The sequence below is a fragment of the Pristiophorus japonicus genome, chromosome 20 (assembly GCF_044704955.1).
Source record: "Pristiophorus japonicus isolate sPriJap1 chromosome 20, sPriJap1.hap1, whole genome shotgun sequence".
In the NCBI taxonomy this organism is placed as follows: domain Eukaryota; kingdom Metazoa; phylum Chordata; class Chondrichthyes; family Pristiophoridae; genus Pristiophorus; species Pristiophorus japonicus.
Window position 1 is genome coordinate 87,820,257 of NC_091996.1, and position 24,453 is coordinate 87,844,709.

The window sequence follows — 24,453 nt, forward strand, 5'->3', positions numbered from 1 at the left end:
CCCTCAGTACTGCCCCTCCAACAGTGCGGCGCTCCCTCAGCACTGCCCCTCCGACAGTGTGGCGCTCCCTCAGTACTGCCCCTCCGACAGTGCGGCGTTCCCTCAGCACTGCCCCTCCGACAGTGTGGCGCTCCCTCAGTCCTGCCCCTCCGACAGTGCGGCGCTCTCTCAGGGCTAGTGTGCTACCCTCTTTGGGCACTAAGGGAACTGAGGGAAATGGGGATAGTGCGGGAATCATATCACAGAACGGTTACAGCACGGAAGGAGGCCATTTGGCCCGTTGGGCCCGTGCCGGCTCTCTGCAAGAGCACCTCAGCCAGTCCCACTCCCCCCACCCTTTCCCCGTAGCCCTGCTAATTTATTTCCTTCAGGTACTTATCCAACTCCCTTTTGAAAGCCGCGATTGAGTCTGCCTCCACCGCCCTCTCGGGCAGCGCATTCCAGATCCTAACCACTCGCTGCGTAAAAATGTTTATCCCCGTGTCACCTTTGGTTCTTCTGCCAATCGCCTTAAATTTGTGTCCCTCTGGTTCCTGACCCTTCCACCAATGGGAACAGTTTCTCTCGGTCTACTCTGTCCAGACCCCTCCTGATTTTTGAAGGTGTATTTAAGATAGAAGATCAGCCAATATTGTATTGAGTGGCCTACTCCTAGTTCTTGTAACTCTGGAGAAACTTCTTCACCCAGAGAATGTGGAACCCGCTACCACAGATTCGAGGGGCTGAATGAACCTTCTCCTGTTCCTCTGTCCGCCCTAGTTTGGTCAGTCCGGGATAGGGTGCCATCAAAGGGGTCAAGGGTCAGACAAGTTGACGGGAATCTCTCTCTCAATCTCTCTCTCTCTCTTGACACAGGCCACGGAACCTGCAGTGCATCCGGAGACCCTCACTACACCACCTTCGACAACGAGGTCCACCAGTTCATGGGAACCTGTACCTACACCCTCTCCAAGCTGTGCAGCACCTCCGCCGGTTTGACCTACTTCCGCGTGACAGCCAGTAACGAGCACCGGGGCAGGAACAAGCAAGTCTCCTATGTGAAGGCCGTCCATGTTGAGGCCTACGACCATCGGGTCACCATAATGAAGAACAGGAGGGTCATCGTGAGTATTGGGTCTGTCGAGGAACCCCCCCCCCTCCCCCTTCTTCCTTTTAGACATAGAAACATAGAAAATAGGTGCAGGAGTAGGCCATTCGGCCCTTCTAGCCTGCACCGCCATTCAATGAGTTCATGGCTGAACATGAAACTTCAGTACCCCATTCCTGCTTTCTCACCATACCCCTTGATCCCCTAGTAGTAAGGACTTCATCTAACTCCTTTTTGAATATATTTAGTGAATTGGCCTCAACAACTTTCTGTGGTAGAGAATTCCACAGGTTCACCACTCTCTGGGTGAAGAAGTTCCTCCGCATCTCGGTCCTAAATGGCTTCCCCCTTATCCTTAGACTGTGTCCCCTGGTTCTGGACTTCCCCAACATTGGGAACATTCTTCCTGCATCTAACCTGTCTAACCCAGTCAGAATTTTAAACATTTCTATGAGGTCCCCTCTCATTCTTCTGAACTCCAGTGAATACAAGCCCAGTTGATCCAGTCTTTCTTGATAGGTCAGTCCCGCCATCCCGGGAATCAGTCTGGTGAACCTTCGCTGCACTCCCTCAATAGCAAGAATGTCCTTCCTCAGGTTAGGAGACCAAAACTGTACACAATACTCCAGGTGTGGCCTCACCAAGGCCCTGTACAATTGTAGCAACACCTCCCTGCCCTTGTACTCAAATCCCCTCGCTATGAAGGCCAACATGCCATTTGCTTTCTTAACCGCCTGCTGTACCTGCATGCCAACCTTCAATGACTGATGTACCATGACACCCAGGTCTCGTTGCACCTCTCCTTTTCCTAATCTGTCACCATTCAGATAATAGTCTGTCTCTCTGTTTTTACCACCAAAGTGGATAACCTCACATTTATCCACATTATACTTCATCTGCCATGCATTTGCCCACTCACCTAACCTATCCAAGTCGCTCTGCAGCCTCATAGAATCCTCCTTGCAGCTCACACTGCCACCCAACTTAGTGTCATCCGCAAATTTGGAGATACTACATTTAATCCCCTCGTCTAAATCATTAATGTACAGTGTAAACAGCTGGGGCCCCAGCACAGAACCTTGCGGTACCCCACTAGTCACTGCCTGCCATTCTGAAAAGTCCCCATTTACTCCTACTCTTTGCTTCCTGTCTGACAACCAGTTCTCAATCCATGTCAGCACACTACCCCCAATCCCATGTGCTTTAACTTTGCACATTAATCTCTTGTGTGGGACCTTGTCGAAAGCCTTCTGAAAGTCCAAATATACCACATCGACTGGTTCTCCCTTGTCCACTCTACTGGAAACATCCTCAAAAAATTCCAGAAGATTTGTCAAGCATGATTTCCCTTTCACAAATCCATGCTGACTTGGACCTATCATATTACCTCTTTCCAAATGCACTGCGATGACATCCTTAATAATTGATTCCATCATTTTACCCACTACCGATGTCAGGCTGACCGGTCTGTAATTCCCTGTTTTCTCTCTCCCTCCTTTTTTAAAAAGTGGGGTTACATTGGCTACCCTCCACTCCATAGGAACTGATCCAGAGTCAATGGAATGTTGGAAAATGACTGTCAATGCATCCACTATTTCCAAGGCCACCTCCTTAAGTACTCTGGGATGCAGTCCATCTGGCCCTGGGGATTTATCGGCCTTCAATCCCATCAATTTCCCCAACACAATTTCCCGACTAATAAGGATTTCCCTCAGTTCCTCCTCCTTACTAGACCCTCCGACCCCTTTTATATCCGGAAGGTTGTTTGTGTCCTCCTCAGTGAATACCGAACCAAAGTACTTGTTCAATTGGTCCGCCATTTCTTTGTTCCCCGTTATGACTTCCCCTGATTCTGACTGCAGGGGACCTACGTTTGTCTTTACTAACCTTTTTCTCTTTACATATCTATAGAAACTTTTGCAATCCGTCATAATGTTCCCTGCAAGCTTCTTCTCGTACTCCATTTTCCCTGCCCTAATCAAACCCTTTGTCCTCCTCTGCTGAGTTCTAAATTTCTCCCAGTCCCCGGGTTCTCTGCTATTTCTGGCCAATTTGTATGCCACTTCCTTGGCTTTAATGCTATCCCTGATTTCCCTTGATAGCCACGGTTGAGCCACCTTCCCTTTTTTATTTTTACGACAGACAGGAATGTACAATTGTTGTAGTTCATCCATGCGGTCTCTAAATGTCTGCCATTGCCCATCCACAGTCAACCCCTTCAGTATCATTCGCCAATCTATCCTAGCCAATTCACGCCTCATACCTTCAAAGTTACCCTTCTTTAAGTTCTGGACCATGGTCTCTGAATTAACTGTTTCATTCTCCATCCTAATGCAGAATTCCACCATATTATGGTCACTCTTCCCCAAGGGGCCTCGCACAACGAGATTGCTAATTAATCCTCTCTCATTACACAACACCCAGTCTAAGATGGCCTCCCCCCTAGTTGGTTCCTCGACATATTGGTCTAAAAAACCATCCCTTATGCACTCCAGGAAATCCTCCTCTACCGTATTGCTTCCAGTTTGGTTAACCCAATCTATGTGCATATTAAAGTCACCCATTATAACTGCTGCACCTTTATTACACGCACCCCTAATTTCATGTTTGATGCCCTCCCCAACATCACTACTACTGTTTGGAGGTCTGTACACAACTCCCACTAACGTTTTTTGTCCTTTGGTATTCTGCAGCTCTACCCATATAGATTCCACATCATCCAAGCTAATGTCCTTCCGAACTATTGCCTTAATTTGCTCCTTAACCAGCAATGCTACCCCACCTCCTTTTCCTTTTATTCTATCTTTCCTGAATGTTGAATACCCCTGGATGTTGAGTTCCCAGCCCTGATCATCCTGGAGCCACGTCTCCGTAATCCCAATCACATCATATTTGTTAACATCTATTTGCACAGTTAATTCATCCACTTTATTGCGGATACTCCTTGCATTAAGACACAAAGCCTTCAGGCTTGTTCTTTTAACACCCTTTGTCCTTTTAGAATTTTGCTGTACAGTGGCCCTTTTTGTTCTTTGCCTTGGGTTTCTCTGACCTCCACTTTTCCTCATCTCCTTTCTGTCTTTTGCTTTTGCCTCCTTTTTGTTTCCCTCTGTCTCCCTGCATTGGTTCCCATCCCCCTGCCATATCAGTTTAAATCCTCCCCAACAGCACTAGAAAACACTCCCCCTAGGACATTGGTTCCGGTCCTGCCCAGGTGCAGACCGTCCGGTTTGTACTGGTCCCACCTCCCCCAGAACCGGTTCCAATGCCCCAGGAATTTGAATCCCTCCCTGTTGCACCACTGCTCAAGCCACGTATTCATCTGCGCTATCCTGCGATTCCTACTCTGACTATCACGTGGCACTGGTAGCAATCCCGAGATTACTACTTTTGAGGTCCTACTTTTTAATTTAGCTCCTAGCTCCTTAAATTCGTTTCGTAGGACCTCATCCCTCTTTTTACCTATGTCGTTGGTACCAATGTGCACCACGACAACTGGCTGTTCTCCCTCCCTTTTTAGAATGTCCTGCACCCGCTCCGAGACAAATTGGCTAATTTCGGCTTGTTGACGAGTCTTTATCGGCACGGATTCCGTTTCGGCGTGTCTCCCGGTTATTCCCCTCCAGATTAAATTGAAACGGCCCCCGAGAATGTGAGTATTGGTGAGAATGTGGAACTCGCTGCCACAGGTTCGAGGGGCTGAATGAACCTTCTCCTGTTCTTATGCCCGGCCCTTGTTTGGTCAGTCCGGGAGGGTGCCGTTGAAGGGGTCAAGGGTCAGGGGTCAGACAGGTTGACAGGAATCTCTCTCTCGCTCTTGCTACCGGCCACGGAACCTGCAGTGCCACAAGGCGTGGTTGAGGGGAATAGCGTTGAAGTCTGGAGTACTGCGTGCAGTTTTGGTTTCCATATTTACGAAAGGATATACTTGCTTTGGAGGCAGTTCAGAGAAGGTTCACTGGGTTGATTCCGGAGATGAGGGGGTTGACTTATGAGGAAAGGTTGAGGAGGTTGGGCATCTACTCATTGGAATTCAGAAGAATGCGAGGTCCTGGGGCCAATATTTATCTCTCAATCAACATAACAAAACAGATTATCTGGTCATTATTGTTGTATATGCTAACTATGGATGTACTCTCTGTGTAGCCACTGTGTGGTTGTATAAGATGGAGACTTATTTACCTGATGTACTGTCAATAAGGTTCACACCGTGTACAAACATGCTGGCACCACTAGAGGGTGCAACTGGTGGAGACCGGGGGTTTCCTGCCCGGGTGGCAGGGCCCTGTATAAAAGGCTGTTCACCATGCTTGCATGGCCCTCTGGAGTTTGGAAGAAAGGACCAAGGTCACTACAGTTCAAGTGGAACACATTGCCTTGTGGAGTCACTCATAAGTACACCATAGACATAACAATTATCGATTGCCGTTTGCAGAAGAGAGTTCCAAACCTCTCCCACCCTGTGTGTGTAGAAGTGTTTCCTAATTTCACTCCTGAAAGGTCTGACCCTAATCTTTAGACTCTGCCCCTAGTCCCAGATTCCCCAACCAGCGGGAACAGGATCTCTCTGTCTACCCTATCTGTTCCCCGTAATATCCTGAAAACCTCGATCAGATCACCCCTTAACCTTCTAAATTCCAGGGAATACAACCCTAGTTTGTGCAACCTCTCCTCGTAACTTAACCCTTGGAGTCCGGGTATCACTCTGGTAAACCCACGCTGCACTCCCTTCAAGGCCAATATATCCTCCCTAAAGTGTGGTTCCCAGAACTGCTCTCAGTAGTTTCATAGAATCACAGAAATTTACGGCACGGAAGGAGGCCATTCGGCCCATCGTGTCCGTGTCGGCCGACAAAGAGCCACCCGGCCTGATCCCACTTTCCCGCTCTGGGTCCGTAGCCCTGCAGGTTACGGCACTTCAGGTGCACATCCAAGTACTTTTTAAACGTGGTGAGGGTTTCTGCCTCTACCACCCTTTCAGGCCGTGAGTTCCAGACCCCCACCACCCTCTGGGTGAAGACATTTCCCCTTCAAGTCCCCTCTAAACCTCCCCCCAATTACTTTAAATCTGTGCCCCCTGGTTGTTGACCTCTGTGCTAAGGGAAATAGGTCCGTCCTATCCACTCTATCCAGGCCCCTCATAACTTTATACACCTCAATCAGGTCTCCCCTCAGCCTCCTCTGTTCCAAAGAAAACAATCCCAGCCTATCCAATCTTTCCTCATCGCTAAAATTCTCCAGTCCCGGCAATTTTGAAGTCTTTTTTTTTAAAGATTCGGGAGAGTTTGATGTGCATTCTGGGAACCAGGGAAGCCATTTTGGAAAATGGCCAGGCCGCCATTTTGAGCTGCCGGTTGCACGTTCGGGACGCTAACGCCGTTTCCTCCTCGCGCAGTTGGACGGGCGGCGGGTCCACCTTCCCATTTCGGCGGACGACAAGCTGGTGGTGCGGGTCAGCGGGGGCTACGTCTCGCTGGAGACCGACTTCGGCCTGTGGGTGCGGTACGACGGGAACCACCACGTGGACGTCACCGTTCCCTCCTCCTACGCGGGACAGCTCTGCGGCCTCTGCGGTAAGCTCCGGGAACGCCGGGAGTCTCGTGCGCCAGATCCGTGGGTAAAGGGCCGCGTCCGTCTGGCCGACGCAGGAACGAGACGCGCTCGGTGGGAGCCGGCGGGGTGGGGGGGGGGGGTGGGGGAGGTCGCAGGTCGACCGCTTGGCTGGGGAGGGGAGTCAACAACAACAACAACAATTACTCGCATTTATATAGCACCTTTAACGCAGTTAAAAACGTCCCAGGACGCTTCACAGAAGCGTTTATCAGGCAGAAATTTGACACCGAGCCACAAAAGGAGGGATATACTTGTGTTATTTCCTTATAGTTCCTTATTTAAGGAGGAATATACTTGCGTTATTTCCTTATAGTTCCTGATTTAAGGAGGGATGTACTTGCGTTATTTCCTTATAGTTCCTTATTTAAGGAGGAATATACTTGCGTTATTTCCTTATAGTTCCTGATTTAAGGAGGGATATACTTGCATTGGAGGCAGTTCAGAGAAGGTTCACTCGGTTGATTCCTGGGATGAAGGGGGTTGTCTTATGAGGAAAGGTTGAGCAGGTTGGGCCTCTACTCATTGGAGTTTAGAAGAATGAGAGGTGATCTTATCGAAACGTATAAGATTCTGAGGGGGCTGGACAGGGTAGCTGCAGAGAGGATGTTTCCCCTCGTGGGGGAATCTAGAACTAGGGGGCATTGTTTCAGAATAAGGGGTCGCCCATTTAAGATGGAGACGAGGAGAAATTTCTTCTCTCAGAGGGTCGTGAATCTGTGGAATTCTCTGCCCCAGAGAGTTGCGGAGACTGGGTCATTGAATATATTTAAGGCGGAGATAGACAGCATTTTGAAGGATAAGGGAGTGAAGGGTTATGGGGAGCGGGCGGGGAAGTGGAGTTGAGTCCATGATCAGATCAGCCATGATCTTATTGAATGGCGGAGCAGGCTCAAGGGGCCGAATGGCCTACTCCTGCTCCTATTTCTTATGTTCTTATAAGGAGATATTAGGGACAGGCTTGTCAAAGAGGTCGGTTTTAAGCAGTATCTTAAAGGAGGAGAGAGAGGTAGAGAGCTGGTGAGGTTTAGGGAGGGAATTTCAGAGCTTGGGGCCCAGGCAGCTGAAGGCACGGCCACCAATGGTGGAGCGTTGGAAATCGGAGTTACTCAAGAGGGCAGAATTGGAGGAGCTGGGAGGGTTGTAGGGCTGGTAGAGGCAACAGAGAAAGGAAGGAGCGAGATCTTTTACCAATGTAATGTAGTTTTCTGCTTCCCATAGGCCCAAAGCACACTTTGCAGTCTAGTCCCAAGCTGTGCAGGTCAGTCGGCACCAGGTTCGGTTCCTGGTCTGTGCCAAGTTACAATGTCACATTGGTGTAAAGTGGCGGTTCCCCTTAAATTGTGCCCGAGATCCGTTGATGGGACAGTGTAGAGGGAGCTTTACTCTGTATCTAACCCCCTGCTTTACCTGCCCTGGGAGTGTGAAGGGACAGTGCAGAGGGAGCTTTACTCTGTATCTAACCCTGTGCTGTACCTGCCCTGGGAGTGTTTGATGGGACAGTGTAGAGGGAGCTTTACTCTGTATCTAACCCCATGCTGTACCTGCCCTGGGAGTGTTTGATGGGACAGTGTAGAGGGAGCTTTACTCTGTATCTAACCCCATGCTGTACCTGCCCTGGGAGTGTTTGATGGGACAGTGTAGAGGGAGCTTTACTCTGTATCACCTCGTGCTGTGAGTCCCTGACCATTAACTCAGTCCTTATTGTAACACCACTTCTCTCTTCCTGACAGGAAACTACAATGGAAAGAAAACTGATGACAACCTGAAGCCTGATGGCAGTGTGGCCGGAAGCAGCAATGAGCTGGGGGAGAGCTGGCTGGTCCCTGACAATACCACAGGGTAAGAGATGGTCTGCCACTTAGCCCACTCTTATTTCAATGATCTATTCCTGCACTACAGCAGTCACAGGTCACACACCAGAGGGTCTTAATAAGGCATTGTACTAAGGGAACGATATAGTTAAACACAACACACAATCAGAATAGACACTGTAGACATACGACCGTGACAAGTAGCTGGTACGAGTCCCGATTGGACAGACAGCTGGAGGCACGAACAGTTCTTATCTTCACCCTCTGCCCTGAAAAGCTCTTTAGACCTCCCTTTTATTCCCTTTTTAGGGTTGGACCTGGTGTAAGATATTGGCAGGAGTCTTTAGCCTATGATATGTCCCTTTAACCTAAATGCACTTTTGGGTGAAACCCTCCTCTCTGGAATGCATCCTCAATTCTAACACCAGTCTGAAGAGACTTTTTGCTCTCGTTATTTCTTCCAGTTTACGATTTCTTACACTACACTCCCCAAAGTACTTCATTGGCTGCAAAGTGCTTTGGGACATCCTGAGGTCATGCAAGGTGCTATAGAAATGCAATTTATCTGTCTTTTTTTATATTTGCCAAAAACATTCTGCCTCATCACCATGCAAGCTCATACTTGGCTTGTTGTAGTCATTCCAACGACTGGGAGATTCTCAATATGAGAAAGACTATAAGATCATGCTCCCTAGTTCTATATAGCACCTCTCACGACCACTGGATGTCTCAAAGCGCTTTACAGCCAATGAAGCACTTTTTGGAAGTGTAATGTGGGAAACGCGGCAGCAATTTGCGCACAGCAAGCTCCCACAAGCAGCAATGTGATAATGACCAGATCATTAGATTTAGTGATGTTGATGGAGGGATAAATATTGGCTCCAGGAAGAACTCCCCTGCTCTTCTTCAAAGTAGTGGCCATGGGATGTTTTATGTCCACCTGAGAGAGCAGACGGGGCCTCGGTTTAACGTTTCATCCGAAAGACGGCACCTCCGACAGTACGGCACTCCCTCAGTACTGCCCCTCCAACAGTACGGCGCTCCCTCAGTACTGCACTGGGAGTGTCGGCCTGGATTTTTGTGCTCAAGTCCCTGGAGAGGGACTCGAACCCACAACCTTCTGACTCAGAGGCGAGGGTGCTGCCCACTGAGCCACAGCTAATGCTACAAGCGGGGGGAGTGAAAGGCGACCGATTCCTGCATTCTCTCCTGGCCCAGACACATCCTTTGCTCTTGTTTCTCTGAGCAGGTGCACAAACACCGGCGGGATCGATAAATGTGACCAGGACATAGAGGAGGAGGCCCAGAAGGCATCAACCTGCGGCTTCATCAGCAACCCAACAGGTAAAAGGCACTTTACGCTGAAATCTCCCGTTCTCCTCGCTCTCCATGTCCCAGTTTCTCTGCTCTCTCTCCGCTCCCTTCCTCTCCCTCACTCTGTTCCCCGCTTTCTCCACCCTGCTATTCCTGATCTTTTCTCTCCGTCTTCCCATTCCCACTTCCCCCTCCATCTTCCCTTCCCCACTTCCCCCTCCCTCTCCCCTTCCCCACTTTCTCCTCATTTCCCATTCCAACATTCCCTCTCTCTCCCCATTCTAACATTCGTTCTCTCCCCATTCCCACTTCCCCCCCCTCTCTCTCTCCCCATTCCCATATTCTCTCTCTCTCCATTCCCATTTCCCCCCTCTCTCTCTCTCTCCCCGATTCCCACATTCTCTTTCTCCCCATTCCCACTTTCCCCCCTCTCTCTCTCTCTCCCCATTCCCATATTCTCTCTCTCCCCATTCCCATTTCCCCCCTCTCTCTCTCTCTCCCCCATTCCCACATTCTCTTTCTCCCCATTCCCACTTCCCCCCCTCTCTCTCTCTCTCTCTCTCCCCATTCCCCCTCTCTCTCTTCCCATTCCCCCTCTCTCTCTTCCCATTCCCCCTCTCTCTCTTCCCATTCCCCCCTCTCTCTCCCCATTCCCATTTCCCCCCCCTCTCTCTCTCTCCCCATTCCCACATTCTCTCTCTCCCCATTCCCATTACCCCACCTCTCTCTCTCTCTCCTCTCTTGCCCCATTCCCCCTCTCTCTCTCTCTCCCCATTCCCACTTCCCCCTCTCTATTACACAGGAGCGGGGGAGGGGGAGGGGAGAGGGGGAGGGGGACTATTCGGCCCCTCTGCCCCCGCTCCTGGTTCGGAGAGGAATGTCCGCCCGTGACATCACCCCCCCTTGTCTTTTTCCCCTTCCACTCTACAGGGCCGTTCAAGGAGTGTCACGGCAAGGTTCCTCCGGAGAGCTACTTTGGGAACTGTGTGTACGACCTGTGTGCCTCTGAGAGTGACACAGCCCTGCTTTGTTTCGCTGTGCAGTCCTACGCAGCCCTCTGCGCCCAGGCTGGGGTCCCCGTCACCTGGAGAAACAGGACCTTCTGCCGTGAGTAACTTTTCTAACTGCTCGCCGATCTCTTCGATTCTAAGAACATAGGAAGCAGGAGCCGGCCATTCGGCCCCTCGAGCCTGCTCCGCCATTCATTGAGACCATGGCTGATCTTTGACCGTAACTCCACTTTCCCGCCCAATCCCCATATCCCTCGATTCCCCGGGAGTCCAGAAATCTATCGATCTCAGCCTGTCCTACATCATCATCATAGGCAGTCCCTCATATCGAGGATGACTTGCTTCCACACCAAGAAGGGATGAGTTCACAGGTGTTTCAGTGAAGGACCTAATATTCCGGATGCCGACGTACATCCTGAAGGGTGGAAGATGCCTGTGGGTGGATGTTTTTAACGTGGGGTGGCCGTTGCACACCAGCCACCACACGGGGCTTGACAGAGCTAGGCCTTGGTCCAGTGGCAAGGGTTAACCAGGACGACTGGAGACCAGCTCTGCTGCACGGACCTCGTGCGCGCACATATCGCACAGTGTGGGCTGGGCCCGTGCTGCCCCCTGGGCCCTCGCCTCTTCTGGACCCCGAATTCTCGCCTCTTCTGGGCTCCGAACTCTTATTCGCCATTCTTCCACCACGATCTCTTGCTGCTCCTCCGCCACAAACATTCACCGCACCTCCGCCACGATCTCCCATACATTACAACAGCGACTACACTCCAAAAATCCTTCATTGGCTGTAAAGCGCTTTGAGATATCCGGTGGCCATGAAAGGCGCTATATAAATGCAAGTCTTTCTTTCTTTGAATATGCTCAACGACTGAGCCTCCACAGCCCTCTGAGGCAGAGAATTCCAAAGATTCACCACCCTCTGAGTGAAGAAATTCCTCCTCATCTCAGTCCTAAATGGCCGACCCCTTATCCTGAGACTGTGACCCCTGGTTCTTGACTCCCCAGCCCGGGGGGAAACATCCTCCCTGCATCTACCCTGTCAAGCCCTGTAAGAGTTTTATATGTTTCAATGAGATCACCCCTCATTCTTCTAAATTCTAGGGAGCACAGGCTCAAGCCTCTGCCTTATGAAGTGCAGTCACTGATGTAATAAGGACATAAGAAATAGGAGCAGGAGTCGGCCATTCGGCCCCTCAAGCCTGCTCCGCCATTCAATAAGATTGCAGCCGATCTGATCATGGACTCAGCTCCACTTCCCTGCCCGCTCCCCATAACTCTTCACTCCCTTATCGCTCAAAATGTCAGGCATTTTATGCACAGTGCGCTCCCACAAAGAGCAACTGGATTGAATGACGCGTCAATCCTGTTGGCAGAGGGATAAATAGCGGTTTCCGTCGCGAGATGTAAAGCGCGGGCATCGGGCGAGAAGAGGAACAGGTTGCCAGCGATGCCCCCACAGTCGAATATCCCGGTCGACCGTGTCTGCTTTTCGGTGAATTCAATCCCCCCGGTTCATGCGGTCATTGTGCCCAAATTGTTTTCTCCGTCTCCTCCGAGCGTTTAAACTTTCCCCTCTCTCTCTCTCTCTCTCTCTCTCTCTCTCCCCCCACACAGCCCCGAGCTGCCCGGCTGGCAGTCACTACGAGCCCTGCGGCAACGCCTGCCCAGCCTCCTGCACCGACCTGTCGGCGCCCAACCACTGCGGCCGGCCCTGCGTCGAGGGCTGCGTCTGCGACGAGGGCCGCGTGCTGAGCGGCGACACGTGCGTGGCCTTCGGGGAGTGCGGCTGCGTGGACCCGGAGAGGAACTACCACCCGGTGAGTGCGTCCCACCCTTGCCCAGGGCAAACCCCGGGGACACATGGCGCGCAATTATCGAATGGCACCAATGTGCCGGCCGCCACTGATATACTGACCGGGAACGGGACAGGGTCGGCAAGCCAGTGACAAGGCAAATGGTATATTAGCTTTTATTGCTAGTGGGTTGGAGTCTAAGGAGTATAAGGAGGAGGACGCTAAGAGGCTGCAGGGTCACTTGGACAGGTTAGGTGAGTGGGCAAATGCATGGCAGATGCAGTATAATGTGGATAAATGTGAGGTTATCCACTTTGGTGGCAAAAACACGAAAGTAGAATATTATCTGAATGGCGGCAGATTAGGAAAAGGGGAGGTGCAACGAGACCTGGGTGTCATGGTATATCAGTTATTGAAAGTTGGCATGCAGGTACAGCAGGCGGTGAAGAAGGCAAATGGCATGTTGGCCTTCATCGCGAGAGGATTTGAGTATAGGAGCAGGGAGGTCTTACTGCAGTTGTACAGGGCCTTGGTGAGGCCACACCTGGAATATTGTGTTCAGTTTTCATCTCCTAATCTGAGGAAGGACGTTCTTGCTATAGAGGGAGTGCAGTGAAGGTTCACCAGACTGATTCCCGGGATGGCAGGACTGACATATGAAGAAAGACTGGATCGACTGGTCTTATATTCACTGGAATTTAGAAGAATGAGAGGGGATCTCATAGAAACATATAAAATTCTAATGGGATTGGACAGGTTAGATGCAGGAAGACTGTTCCCGATGTTGGGAACAGGGTTCACATTCTAAGGGTAAGGGGTAAGCCATTTAGGACCGAGATGAGGAGAAACTTCTTCACTCAGAGAATTGTGAACTTGTGGAATTCTCAACCACAGAAAGTTATTGAGGCCAGTTCGTTTGATATGTTCAAGAGGGAGTTAGTTGTGGCCCTTATGGCTAAAGGGATCAAGGGGTATGGAGAGAAAGCAGGAAAGGGGTACTGAGGTGAATGTTCAGCCATGATCTTATTGAATGGTGGTGCAGGCTCAAAGGGCCGAATGGCCTACTCCTGCACCTATTTTCTATGTTTCTATGTAAAGAGAGAAAGAAAGAGAAAAGGAGAAAGAGGTGGGAAGAAAGAAAGAGAGAGAAGAAAGAGAGAAAGAAAGAAAGAAAGAAAAACTTGCATTTATATAGCGACTTTCACGACCACCGGACGTCTCAAAGCGTCCCCTGGTTCTAGACTCTCCAGCCCGGGGGGCAAACAGCCTCTCAGCATCTACCCTGTCAATCCCCCTCAGAATCTTACATGTTTCAATGAGATCACCTAAACTCTAGAGAATATCGGCCTAGTCTGCTCAATCTCTCCTCATAGGACAATCCCCCCATCCCAGGAATCAGTCTGGTGAACCTTCATTGCACTCCCTCTATGGTAAGTATATCCTTCCTTAGGTAAGGAGACCCAAACTGTACACAATACTCCAGGTGTGGTCTCACCAGGACCCGATATAACAATAACTCGCATTTATATAGCGCCTTAAAAGTAGCAAAACGTCCCAAGACAGTTCACAAGAGCATAATCAAACAAAATTTGACCGAGCCACATTGTGAGATATTAGGGCATTTGCTTGGTCAAAGAGGTCGGTTTACAGGAGCGTCTTGAAGCAGGAAAGAGAGGTAGAGAGGCGGAGAGGTTTAGGGAGGGAGTTCCAGAGCATGAGGCCCAGGCAACAGAAGGCACGGCCACCGATGGTGGAGCGATTATAAATCAGGGATACTCAAGAGGGTAGAATTAGAGGAGCGCAGACATCTCGGGGGGGTTTGTGGGGCTGGAGGAGGTTACAGAGATAGGGAGGGGGCGAGGTCATGGAGGGATTTGTAAACAACAATGAGAATTTTGAAATTGAGGCGCTGCTTAACCGGAAACCAATATAGGTCAGCGAGCACAGGGGGTGATGGGTGAGCGGGACTTGGTGCGAGTTAGGACACGGGGCAGCGAGCACAGGGGGTGATGGGTGAGCGGGACTCGGTGCAAGTTAGGACACGGGTCAGCGAGCACAGAGGGTGATGGGTGAGCAGGACTCGGTGCGAGTTAGGACACGGGGCAGTGAGCACAGGGGGTGATGGGCGAGCGGGACTCGGTGCGAGTTAGGACATGGGGCAACAAGCACAGGGTGTGATGGGTGAGCGGGACTCGGTGCGAGTTAGGACACGGGGCAGCGAGCACAGGGGGTGATGGGTGAGCGGGACACGGTGCGAGTTAGGACACGGGGCAGCGAGCACAGGGGGTGATGGGCGAGCGGGACTCGGTGCGAGTTAGGACACGGGGCAGCGAGCACAGGGGGTGATGGGTGAGCGGGACTCGGTGCGAGTTAGGACACGGGGCAGCCGAGTTTTGGATCATCTCTAGTTTACGTTGAGTAAAATGTGGGAGGCCAGCCAGGAGTGCGTTGGAATAGTCAAGTCTGGAGGTAACAAAGGCACGGATGAGGGCTTCAGCAGCGGATGAGCTGAGGCAGGGGCGGAGACGGGCGACGTTGGGGAGGTAGGAATAGGCGGGTTTAGTTAAGCTGCGGATATGTGGCCGGAGGCTCATTTCAGGGTCAAAGAGGACCCGGAGATTGCGGGCTTGAGTGAGCTGGATTTGTTTTCCTGACGCTATCTTTGTGCGTTTCCCCTTTGCCAGCTGGGAGAGAACTGGATCACGGACGGGAACTGCACGGAACGCTGCACCTGCTCCGGCCTAGGGAACATCACGTGTGAGGACTGGGAGTGCGGTCCCCTGGAGAGGTGTGGAGTGCTGGACGGCATCCTGGAATGTCAAATCACAGGTCAGAATCTCTTTTTCTGTTTTTGCTCACATTAAGACCCGGGCGGCCAAGGGAGAAAATGTCCGTCCCATGGCTGCAAGGGATGACCGGTGACGCGGCTCCCCTCCGCTCGCGACGCCCCCCTGAGGCTGGTGGCAGAGCAACACGGCCAGAGGCCTTGGACTGGGACCTCAGTGTCTCATCGTATGGTGCATGTCATGGTGACCACATCTACCGCTAATTGAGTTGTGCTTCATCAGGTTAACCTTTGCTAATGTATTTACTTCATGGGCTCTTGGCTTAAGTTGGTTTATTAGCAAAGGTTTAACAATCACACTACACATTACCAGTTCATCCACCAGGCTCACAACCAGCTGCCCCATCGTGGATCCCCCGAACCCAACTGGCCGGGGTTTTATTGAGTCTTGTGACCATCATGTGACTGGCTAAGCCACTCCCAACTCAACAGCTCTACCACTATTTTAAGTTGAAACATTAATACCAGTGCCCCCCTGATTAAAGGAGGCCACTAAACCGACACATTAAACAAATTAAACTTTTGACTGTAAGCTTAAATCAAATTAAAATTTGGTTGCCGGGGGCGATGATGCACTCCAGTCCCTCCGGCGCCCACCTCTCGCGGAAGGCCGCGAGCGTACCGGTGGACACCGCGTGCTCCATCTCCAGGGACACCCTGGCTCGGATGTACGTGCGGAAGAGAGGCAGGCAGTCGGGCTGAACGACCCCCTCGACCGCCCGCTGCCTGGACCGGCTGATGGCCCCCTTGGCCAGGCCCAGGAACAGTCCTACGAGGAGGCCCTCGGACCTACCCGCTCCCCTCCGCACAGGGCGCCCAAAGATCAGGAGTGTGGGACTGAAGTGCAACCAGAATTTGAGGAGCCCCTTCAGATATTGGAACAGGGGCTGCAACCTCGTACATTCCATAAAAACGTGGAACACGGACTGCTCCAGACCGGAGCCCGTGAACCGACTTAAAAACCTATTGCTCCGGGACTGCTCCGTGCACCACCCTCCAGGCCAAGTCCCCGATAAATAGAGGGAGGACTCCCGCGTAGAGAGCACTCCCATTGGGGACTCCCGCCTCCTCCGGACGGCAAGATGGTACGCCATGGCGTGTCCGGACGGCAGACGAGGATGGCAAGGTGGAGAGTGTGCAGGAGCAGCCCATACAGGAATCCCCCTCCGCGCAGAACTGAAAGGCACGGAGGGGATTTCCCCGAGGGGGCTCAAGTTGTGAGGCGCCGGCTCCCGAAGGGAGGTTTCGGGGCTTGGGCCTCCTCGACGCACCTAACGGAGTCAGGGCCCAGCGCTGCAACAGATCGACAAACCTTCGCGCACACTCACGGGTGTGTACATTACACCTTTAGCTGTGACGTGCTGAACCGCGACCTGCTTCAATGTGGGGAACATATCCGAGACACCTTCCAATTCTTGGCCGAGGTAGATGGGGAGACCCAGATAGAATGAGAGCGACAGAGACCTGGAAACAGAGATCGGACAGGAGGAGATGTTGCACACCGATGGATAGAAGCTTACAGTACAGAAGGCCATTCGACCCATCATGCCCCTGACAGCTTTGTATTTTATTCATTCCTGGGATGTGGGCGTCGCTGGCAAGGCCGGCGTTTATTGCCCGTCCCCTAACTGCCCCTTGAGAAGGTGGTGGTGAGCCGCCTTCTTGAACCGCTGCAGTCCCGTGTGGTGAAGGTGCTCCCACACAGTGGTGTTGGGGAGGGAGTTCCTGCCTGGACCACTAGGGGAGCCAGACGCCCGATCCGCGCCTCCTGCCGCTGTCGGTGTTTTCGCCCGGCACCGCCGCAGGGGGCAGAGGTCGATTTCGGGTCCGCGCCAGCGATGACATCACGATCTCCGGGCGCAGGAAATCGGGGCGCAACGTTGTAGCGCCTCCGCTAAACCCCCGCCCAAAATGGCGGGCGTTAACGTCCTCGGCCCCCCCCCTCCCCCCCCGCCGTTCGCAAAACCATTGGCGCCCCATTAGCGCCCCCCAGGGGTGCCAACGGGAATCGCAAGGGCCTACACTTTCGCCCACCATGACCTACTCCACGGACTTGAGCCCATAATCCAGGCCGACACTCCTGGTGCAGTGCTGAGGGAGCGCCGCACTGTCGGAGGGGCCGTCTTTCGGATGAGACGTTAAACCGAGGCCCCGTCTGCTCTCTCAGGTGGACGTAAAAGATCCCACGGCCACTATTGGAAGACGAGCAGGGGAGTTACCCCCGGTGTCCTGGGGCCAATATTTATCCCTCAATCAAATCACTAAAACAGATTATCTGGGTCATTATCACATTGCTGTGTGTGGGAGCTTGCTGTGCGCAAATTGGCTGCTGCATTTCCCACATTACAACAGTGACTATACTCCAAAAATACTTCATTGGCTGTAAAGCGCCTTGGGACATCCGGTGGTCGTGAAAGGCGCTATATAAATGCAAGTCCTTTTTTTATGGAATGGTGAAGTAGAGTATTGAACATCTGGCCTGTCTCCGGTGAAGTTTGATCCCATTTGTTGTCTATAAATACGGAATACCCATCACACCACAGCCCAGAGATTAAATCTGTTCATCTTCAAAGATGTGATCTTACTGGAGAGGGTACAGAGGAGATTTACCAGGATGTTGCCTGGACTGGAGAATTTTAGCGATGAGGAAAGATTGGATAGGCTGGGGTTGTTTTCTTTGGAACAGAGGAGGCTGAGGGGAGACCTGATTGAGGTGTATAAAATTATGAGGGACCTGGACAGAGTGGATAGGACGGACCTATTTCCCTTAGCACAGAGGTTAATAACCAGGGCGTATATATTTAAAGTAATTGGGGGGAGGTTTAGAGGGGATTTGAGGGGAAATGTCTTCACCCAGAGGGTGGTGAGGGTCTGGAACTCACTGCCTGAAAGGGTGGTAGAGGCAGAAACCCTCACCACATTTAAAAAGTACTCGAGCCTGCTCCGCCATTTAATACGATCATGGCTGATCTGATCATGGACTCAGTCCCACTTCCCTGCCTGCTCCCCTTATCGGTTAAGAAACTGTCTATTTCTGTCTTAAATATATTCAATGTCCCAGCTTCCACAGCTCTCTGAGGCAGCAAATTCCACAGATTTACAACCCTCTGAGAGAAGAAATTCCTCCTCATCTCAGTTTTAAATGGGCGGCCCCTTATTCTAAGATCATGCCCCCTAGTTCTAGTCTCCCCCCATCAGTGGAAACATCCTCTCTGCATCCACCTTGTCGAGCCCCCTCATAATCTTATACGTTTCGATAAGATCACCTCTCATTCTTCTGAATTCCAATGAGTAGAGGCCCAACCTACTCAACCTTTCCTCATAAGTCAACCCCCTCATCTCCGGAATCAACCGAGTGAACCTTCTCTGAACTGCCTCCAAAGCAAGTAGATCCTTTCGTAAATATGGAAACCAAAACTACACGCAGTACTCCAGGTGTGGCCTCACCAATACCCTGTATAACTGTAGCAAGACTTCCCTGCTTTTATACTCCATCTCCTTTGCAATAAAGGCCAAGATACCATTGGCCTTCCTGATCACTTGCTGTACCTGCATACCATCCTTTTGTGTTTCATGCACAAGTACCCCCAGGTCCCGCTGTACTGCAGCACTTTGCAATTACAGGGCTACGGACCGAGAACTGGAAAGTGGGATTAGGCTGGGTGGCTCTTTGTTGGCCGGCGCGGACACGATGGGCCGAAATGGCCTCCTCCCGCGCTGTGAATTTGCGATGGTTTTATGATAATGAGGTGACGCGTGTCCTCCCGTAGGCTCCGCCTCCTGCCACGTTGCCGGTGATCCGCACTATTACACCTTCGACAATGCCATGCACACCTTCCTGGGCACCTGTACCTACACGCTGGTCACCACCTGCAACGCCACCATGGTTACCCCCTTCACCATCAGCGCCAAGAACGAGGAGCGCGGGCTGCCGTACGCCTCCTACCTCCGCGTGATCCACATCGACGTCCACGGACACCGCGTCAGCCTCCAGAAGAGCAGGAGGATCCTGGTGAGTGAAAGGCGTTGGAGCGGGTACCAAAGCCGGCAAGCCTGGAGAGGGCAGAGGGGGGGTGGGGGGTGGGGGGGGGTGACCCGCTGGATTAGGCCCCGAGGCCTCAAGGGCCCAATTCCTTGTGCTCCTCGCTGTCTCGTTAGCCGTGTCGAGGATTACACTTGGCCTTGTGCCCCCCCCACAACCCGCCCTCCTTCCCACCTTCCAACCCAAAACTCGGCTGCCCCGTGTCCCAACTCGCACCGAGTCCCGCTCACCCATCGCTGACCTACTGTCGGCTCCCGGTCCGGCAACGCCTCGATTTTAACATTCTCGTCCTAGTTTTCAAATCCCTCCGTGGCCCTCGCCCTTCCCTACCTCTGTAATCTCCTCCAGCCCCCCCCCCCCCCCCCACCCCGAGATCTCTGCGCTCCTCTAATTCTGGCAATTTTCATCGCCCCACCATCGGTGGCTGTGCCTTCAGCTGCCTGGGCCCCAAGCTCTGGAATTCCCTCCCTAAACCTCTCCGCCTCTCTCCCCTCCTTTAAGACGCTCCTTAAAACCGACCTCTGTGACCCAATCTTTTGGTCATCTGTCCCAATATCTCCTTATGCAGCTTAGTGTCACGTTTTGTCTGGTAACACCCCTGTAAAGCGCCTTACAGCCCAGTGTCAGCTGTGACTCAGTGGGTAGCACTCTTGCCTCTGAATCCAGAAGGTTGTGGGTTCAAGTCCCACTCCAAGGACTTGAGCACAAAAATCTGACACATTCCCAGTGCAGTGCTGAGGGAGTGCTGCACTGTCGGAGGTGCCGTCTTTCGGATGAGACGTTAAACCGAGGGCCCGTAACGTAAAAGGTCCCGTGGCCACTATTTCGAAGAAGAGCAGGGGGGAAGTCTCTCTGGTGTCCAATATTTATCCCTCAATCAACATAGCAAAAAAACAGATTATAAGATATAGGAGTCAGTCATACGGCCTCTCGAGCCTGCTCTGCCTTTTAATAAGATCATGGCTGGTCTGATCATGGACTCAGTTCCACTTCCCCACTCACTGCCCATAACCCCTTATTCCCTTAACGTTTAAGAAACTGTCTATTTCTGTCTTAAATTTATTCAATGTCCCAGCTTCCACAGCTCTCTGAGGCAGCGAATTCCACAGATTTACAACCCTCTGAGAGAAGAAATTTCTCCTCATCTCAGTTTTAAATGGGCGGCCCCTTATTCTAAGCCTAGTTCTAGTCTCCCCCATCAGTAGAAACATCCTCTCTGCATCCACCTTGTCAAGCCCCCTCATAATCTTATACGTTTCGATAAGATCACCTCTCAGACTTCTGAATTCCAATAAGTTGAGGCCCAACCTCCTCAACCTTTCCTCATAAGTCAACCCCCTCATCCCCGGAATCAACCGAGTGAACCTTCTCTGAACTGTCTCCAAAGCAAGTATACCCTTTCGTAAATATGGAAACCAGAACTGCACGCAGTACTCCAGGTGTGGCCTCACCAATACATAGAAACATAGAAACATAGAAAATAGGTGCAGGAGTAGGCCATTCGGCCCTTCGAGCCTGCACCACCATTCAGTAAGATCATGGCTGATCATTCCCTCAGTACCCCTTTCCTGCTTTCTCTCCATACCCCTTGATCCCTTTAGCCGTAAGGGCCATATCTAACTCCCTTTTGAATATATCCAATGAACTGGCCCCAACAACTCTCTGCAGCAGGGAATTCCACAGGTTAACAACTCTCTGAGTGAAGAAGTATGTCCTCGTCTCATCATCCTGTACAGCTGTAGCAAGACTTCCCTGCTTTTATACTCCATCCCCTTTCAATAAAGGCCAAGATACCATTGGCCTTCCTGATCTGGGTCATGAGCACATTGCTGTCTGTGGGAGCTTGCTGTGCGCATGTTGGCTGCTGCGTTTCCCACAATGCAACAGTGACTTCGCTTCCATAAAGTACTTCATTGGCTGTAAAGCGCTTTGGGACGTCCGGTGGTCGTGAAAGGCGCGATTATAAAGGCAAGTCTGTCTGTCTCGGGATGTTTTACTAGGCGCTACTTCAATGCAAGTTGTTGTTGAGCTGTTTGTGCCTTGCAGGTGGACGGGGTCAGGGTTCGAGCGCCGGCTCTCGGCCAGGTCAAAGGTGTCTCCATCACAAGCAGCGGCATTTACTCCGTGGTGGAGACCGACTTTGGCCTGGTGGTCAAGTTCGACGGCAATCACCATCTGGAGATTAAGATTCCCAGCACTTACTTCGCAAAGGTGAGAGTGCGCGCAATAAGGTGGTAACGTGCGGCGCGTAGTAACCTATTAGCAGGGACCCCCCCAAACCCATCTGTAGCACCTCTTTCTAACGGACCACCCATCTATAATACCTTTGTATGCGCAAGGACCAACCTTAAATCTGTGCCCATCTGGTTATCGACATTAAAGAAAAGTTTCATAGAAACATAGACAATAAGTGCAGGAGCAGGCCATTCGGCCCTTCGAGCCTGCACCACCATTCAATAAGATCATGGCTGATCATGCAACTTCAGTACCCCATTCCTGCTTTCTCTCCATACCCCTTGATCTTTTTAGCCGTAAGGGCCACATCTAACTCCCTTTTGAATATATTTAGTGAACTGGCCTCAACAACTTTCTGTGGTAGAGAATTCCACAGGTCCACAACTCTCTGAGTGAAGAAGTTTCTCCTCATCTCGGTCCTAAATGGCTTACCCCTTTTATCCTTAGACTGTGACCCCTGGTTCTGGACTTCCCCAACATCGGGAACATTCTTCCTGCATCTAACCTGTCCAATCCCATCAGAATTGTATATGTTTCTGTGAGATCCCCTCTCATTCTTCTAAATTCCAGTGAATATAAGCCTAGTCGATCCAGTCTTTCTTCATATGTCAGTCCTGCCATCCCGGGAATCAGCCTGGTGAACCTTCGCTGCACTCCCTCAATAGCAAGAATGTCCTTCCTCAGATTAGGAGACTAAAACTGAACACAATATTCAAGGTGTGGTCTCATCAAGGCCCTGTACAACTGCAGTAAGACCTCCCTGCTCCTAAACTCAAATCCTCTCGCTATGAAGGCCAACATACCATTTGCCTTCTTCACCGCCTGCTGTACCTGCATGCCAACTTTCAATGACTGATGTACCATGACACCCAGGTCTCGTTGCACCTCTCCTTTTCCTAATCTGTCACCATTCAGATAACAATCTGCCTTCCTGTTTTTGCCACCAAAGTGGATAACCTCACATTTATCCACATTATACTGCATCAGTCATTTACTCGCTCTAAATCCTTCACGATTTGAAACGCCTCTCTCAAATCTCCTCTTGGCCTTCTCTGCTCTCAGGAGAATCCCAGTCTCTCCACGTAACTGTAATCCCCTCATCCCTGGAACCATTCTAATTAATGGGTTCCTTCCCCCCAAATTGGCTGTGGTTTTTATCTGGTTTTTGCCTCTCCCAGGAGATCACATGGCTCCGGTTGGGGTGGAGTGTAGAATGTTTCAGTGTAAGGGGTGTCGCGGTTGTGTGAGGCAGACTGGTTGGGCCGGGTGCTCTTTACCTGTCCGCCATTGTTCATGGGTTTATATGTAACCTTCAGGGCTGCTGACCCAGGGCCGTGCGGCTCTTTGTCGGCCGGCCCGGACACGATGGGCCCAAATGGCCTCCTTCTGCGCTGCAAATTTCTATGTTTCTATCTTTAAACCTCCTCCGCACCCTCTCCAAAGCTTTCCCGTTCTTCCTAAAGTGCGGTGTTTCAAATTGGACATAATATTCCAGTCTGGGTTTAGCGTAACTTCCTGGCTTTTGTTCAAACACCGATGAGCGGCCCCATGCCTCCTCACACCAGGCCGTTACTTCCTCTCATTGCCTTTCCCCGAGCCCATAGCTTTGTTGCGAACAACCTCTTGATGTTCTTGCCAGAGTTAGTTGGGGAGCTCGGGAGAGAGACCCGAGGTTACTCTGCGCGCTGTGTGGATCCAACTCCCTCGCTGTGTGAGTATCGTCTGTCCCGTGAGCGCACGGGTCCGGCGTTTGCCCGAAGCGAGGCGCCGCGACCCGTAGACGGGAAGGGGGTTGAAGAACGGGCGACTCAACAACGTGTTTCTCTGGTTTCCTCGGTAGGTGTGCGGCATGTGCGGCAACTACAACCTCGACGGCTCCGATGAGCTCCTGATGCCCGACGGCAAGGTGGCCGACAACGTCACGCAGTTCGGAAACAGCTGGCAGGCAGCGGGAGACGACGACCTGGGGTACGGAGCCGAACCCGCGCCCCTTCCCGCGTACAGTGTCCAGCTATCGTGCCAGCTAGTGGCTCAGTGGGTAGTGCACTCGTCTCCGAGACAGAAGGCTGTGGGTTCGAGTCCCACTCCAGGGACAAAAAAGTCCAGGCTGACACTGTCGGAGCGCCGCACTGTCGGAGGGGTAGTGCTGAGGGAGCGCTGTACTGTCGGAGGGGCAGTGCTGAAGGAGTGCCACACTGTCGGAGGGGCAGTGCTGAGGGAGCGCCACACTGTCGGAGGGGCAGTGCTGAGGGAGCGCCGTACTGTCGGAGGGGCAGTGCTGAGGGAGCGCCACACTGTCGGAGGGGCAGTGCTGAGGGAGCGCCGTACTGTCGGAGGGGCAGTGCTGAGGGAGCGCCGTACTGTCGGAGGGGCAGTGCTGAGGGAGTGCCACACTGTCGGAGGGGCAGTGCTGAGGGAGCGCCGTACTGTCGGAGGGGCAGTGCTGAGGGAGCGCCGTACTGTCGGAGGGGCAGTGCTGAGGGAGTGCCACACTGTCGGAGGGGCAGTGCTGAGGGAGCGCCGTACTGTCGGAGGGGCAGTGCTGAGGGAGCGCCGCACTGTCGGAGGGGCAGTGCTGAGGGAGCGCCGCACTGTCGGAGGGGCAGTGCTGAGGGAGCGCCGTACTGTCGGAGGGGCAGTGCTGAGGGAGCGCCGCACTGCGCTGTCGGGGCAGTGCTGAGGGAACGCCTTCCTGTCAGA

The 24,453-nt window shown here is 52.1% G+C and overlaps 1 protein-coding gene across 1 annotated transcript in view; it reads left to right on the plus strand.

Annotated features, from left to right (window-relative positions):
* The window catches only part of zanl (zonadhesin, like), a 197,699-nt gene that overhangs the window by 133,304 nt on the left and 39,942 nt on the right, over positions 1 to 24,453 (plus strand). Inside the window, exons 58-67 of the mRNA XM_070863313.1 lie at positions 856 to 1,103; positions 6,483 to 6,660; positions 8,431 to 8,539; positions 9,761 to 9,855; positions 10,756 to 10,932; positions 12,453 to 12,655; positions 15,316 to 15,460; positions 19,247 to 19,488; positions 21,565 to 21,729; positions 23,594 to 23,721. Of these exons, the coding sequence (XP_070719414.1) occupies positions 856 to 1,103; positions 6,483 to 6,660; positions 8,431 to 8,539; positions 9,761 to 9,855; positions 10,756 to 10,932; positions 12,453 to 12,655; positions 15,316 to 15,460; positions 19,247 to 19,488; positions 21,565 to 21,729; positions 23,594 to 23,721 (1,690 nt within the window). The remainder of the gene's footprint in view (positions 1 to 855; positions 1,104 to 6,482; positions 6,661 to 8,430; positions 8,540 to 9,760; positions 9,856 to 10,755; positions 10,933 to 12,452; positions 12,656 to 15,315; positions 15,461 to 19,246; positions 19,489 to 21,564; positions 21,730 to 23,593; positions 23,722 to 24,453) is intronic.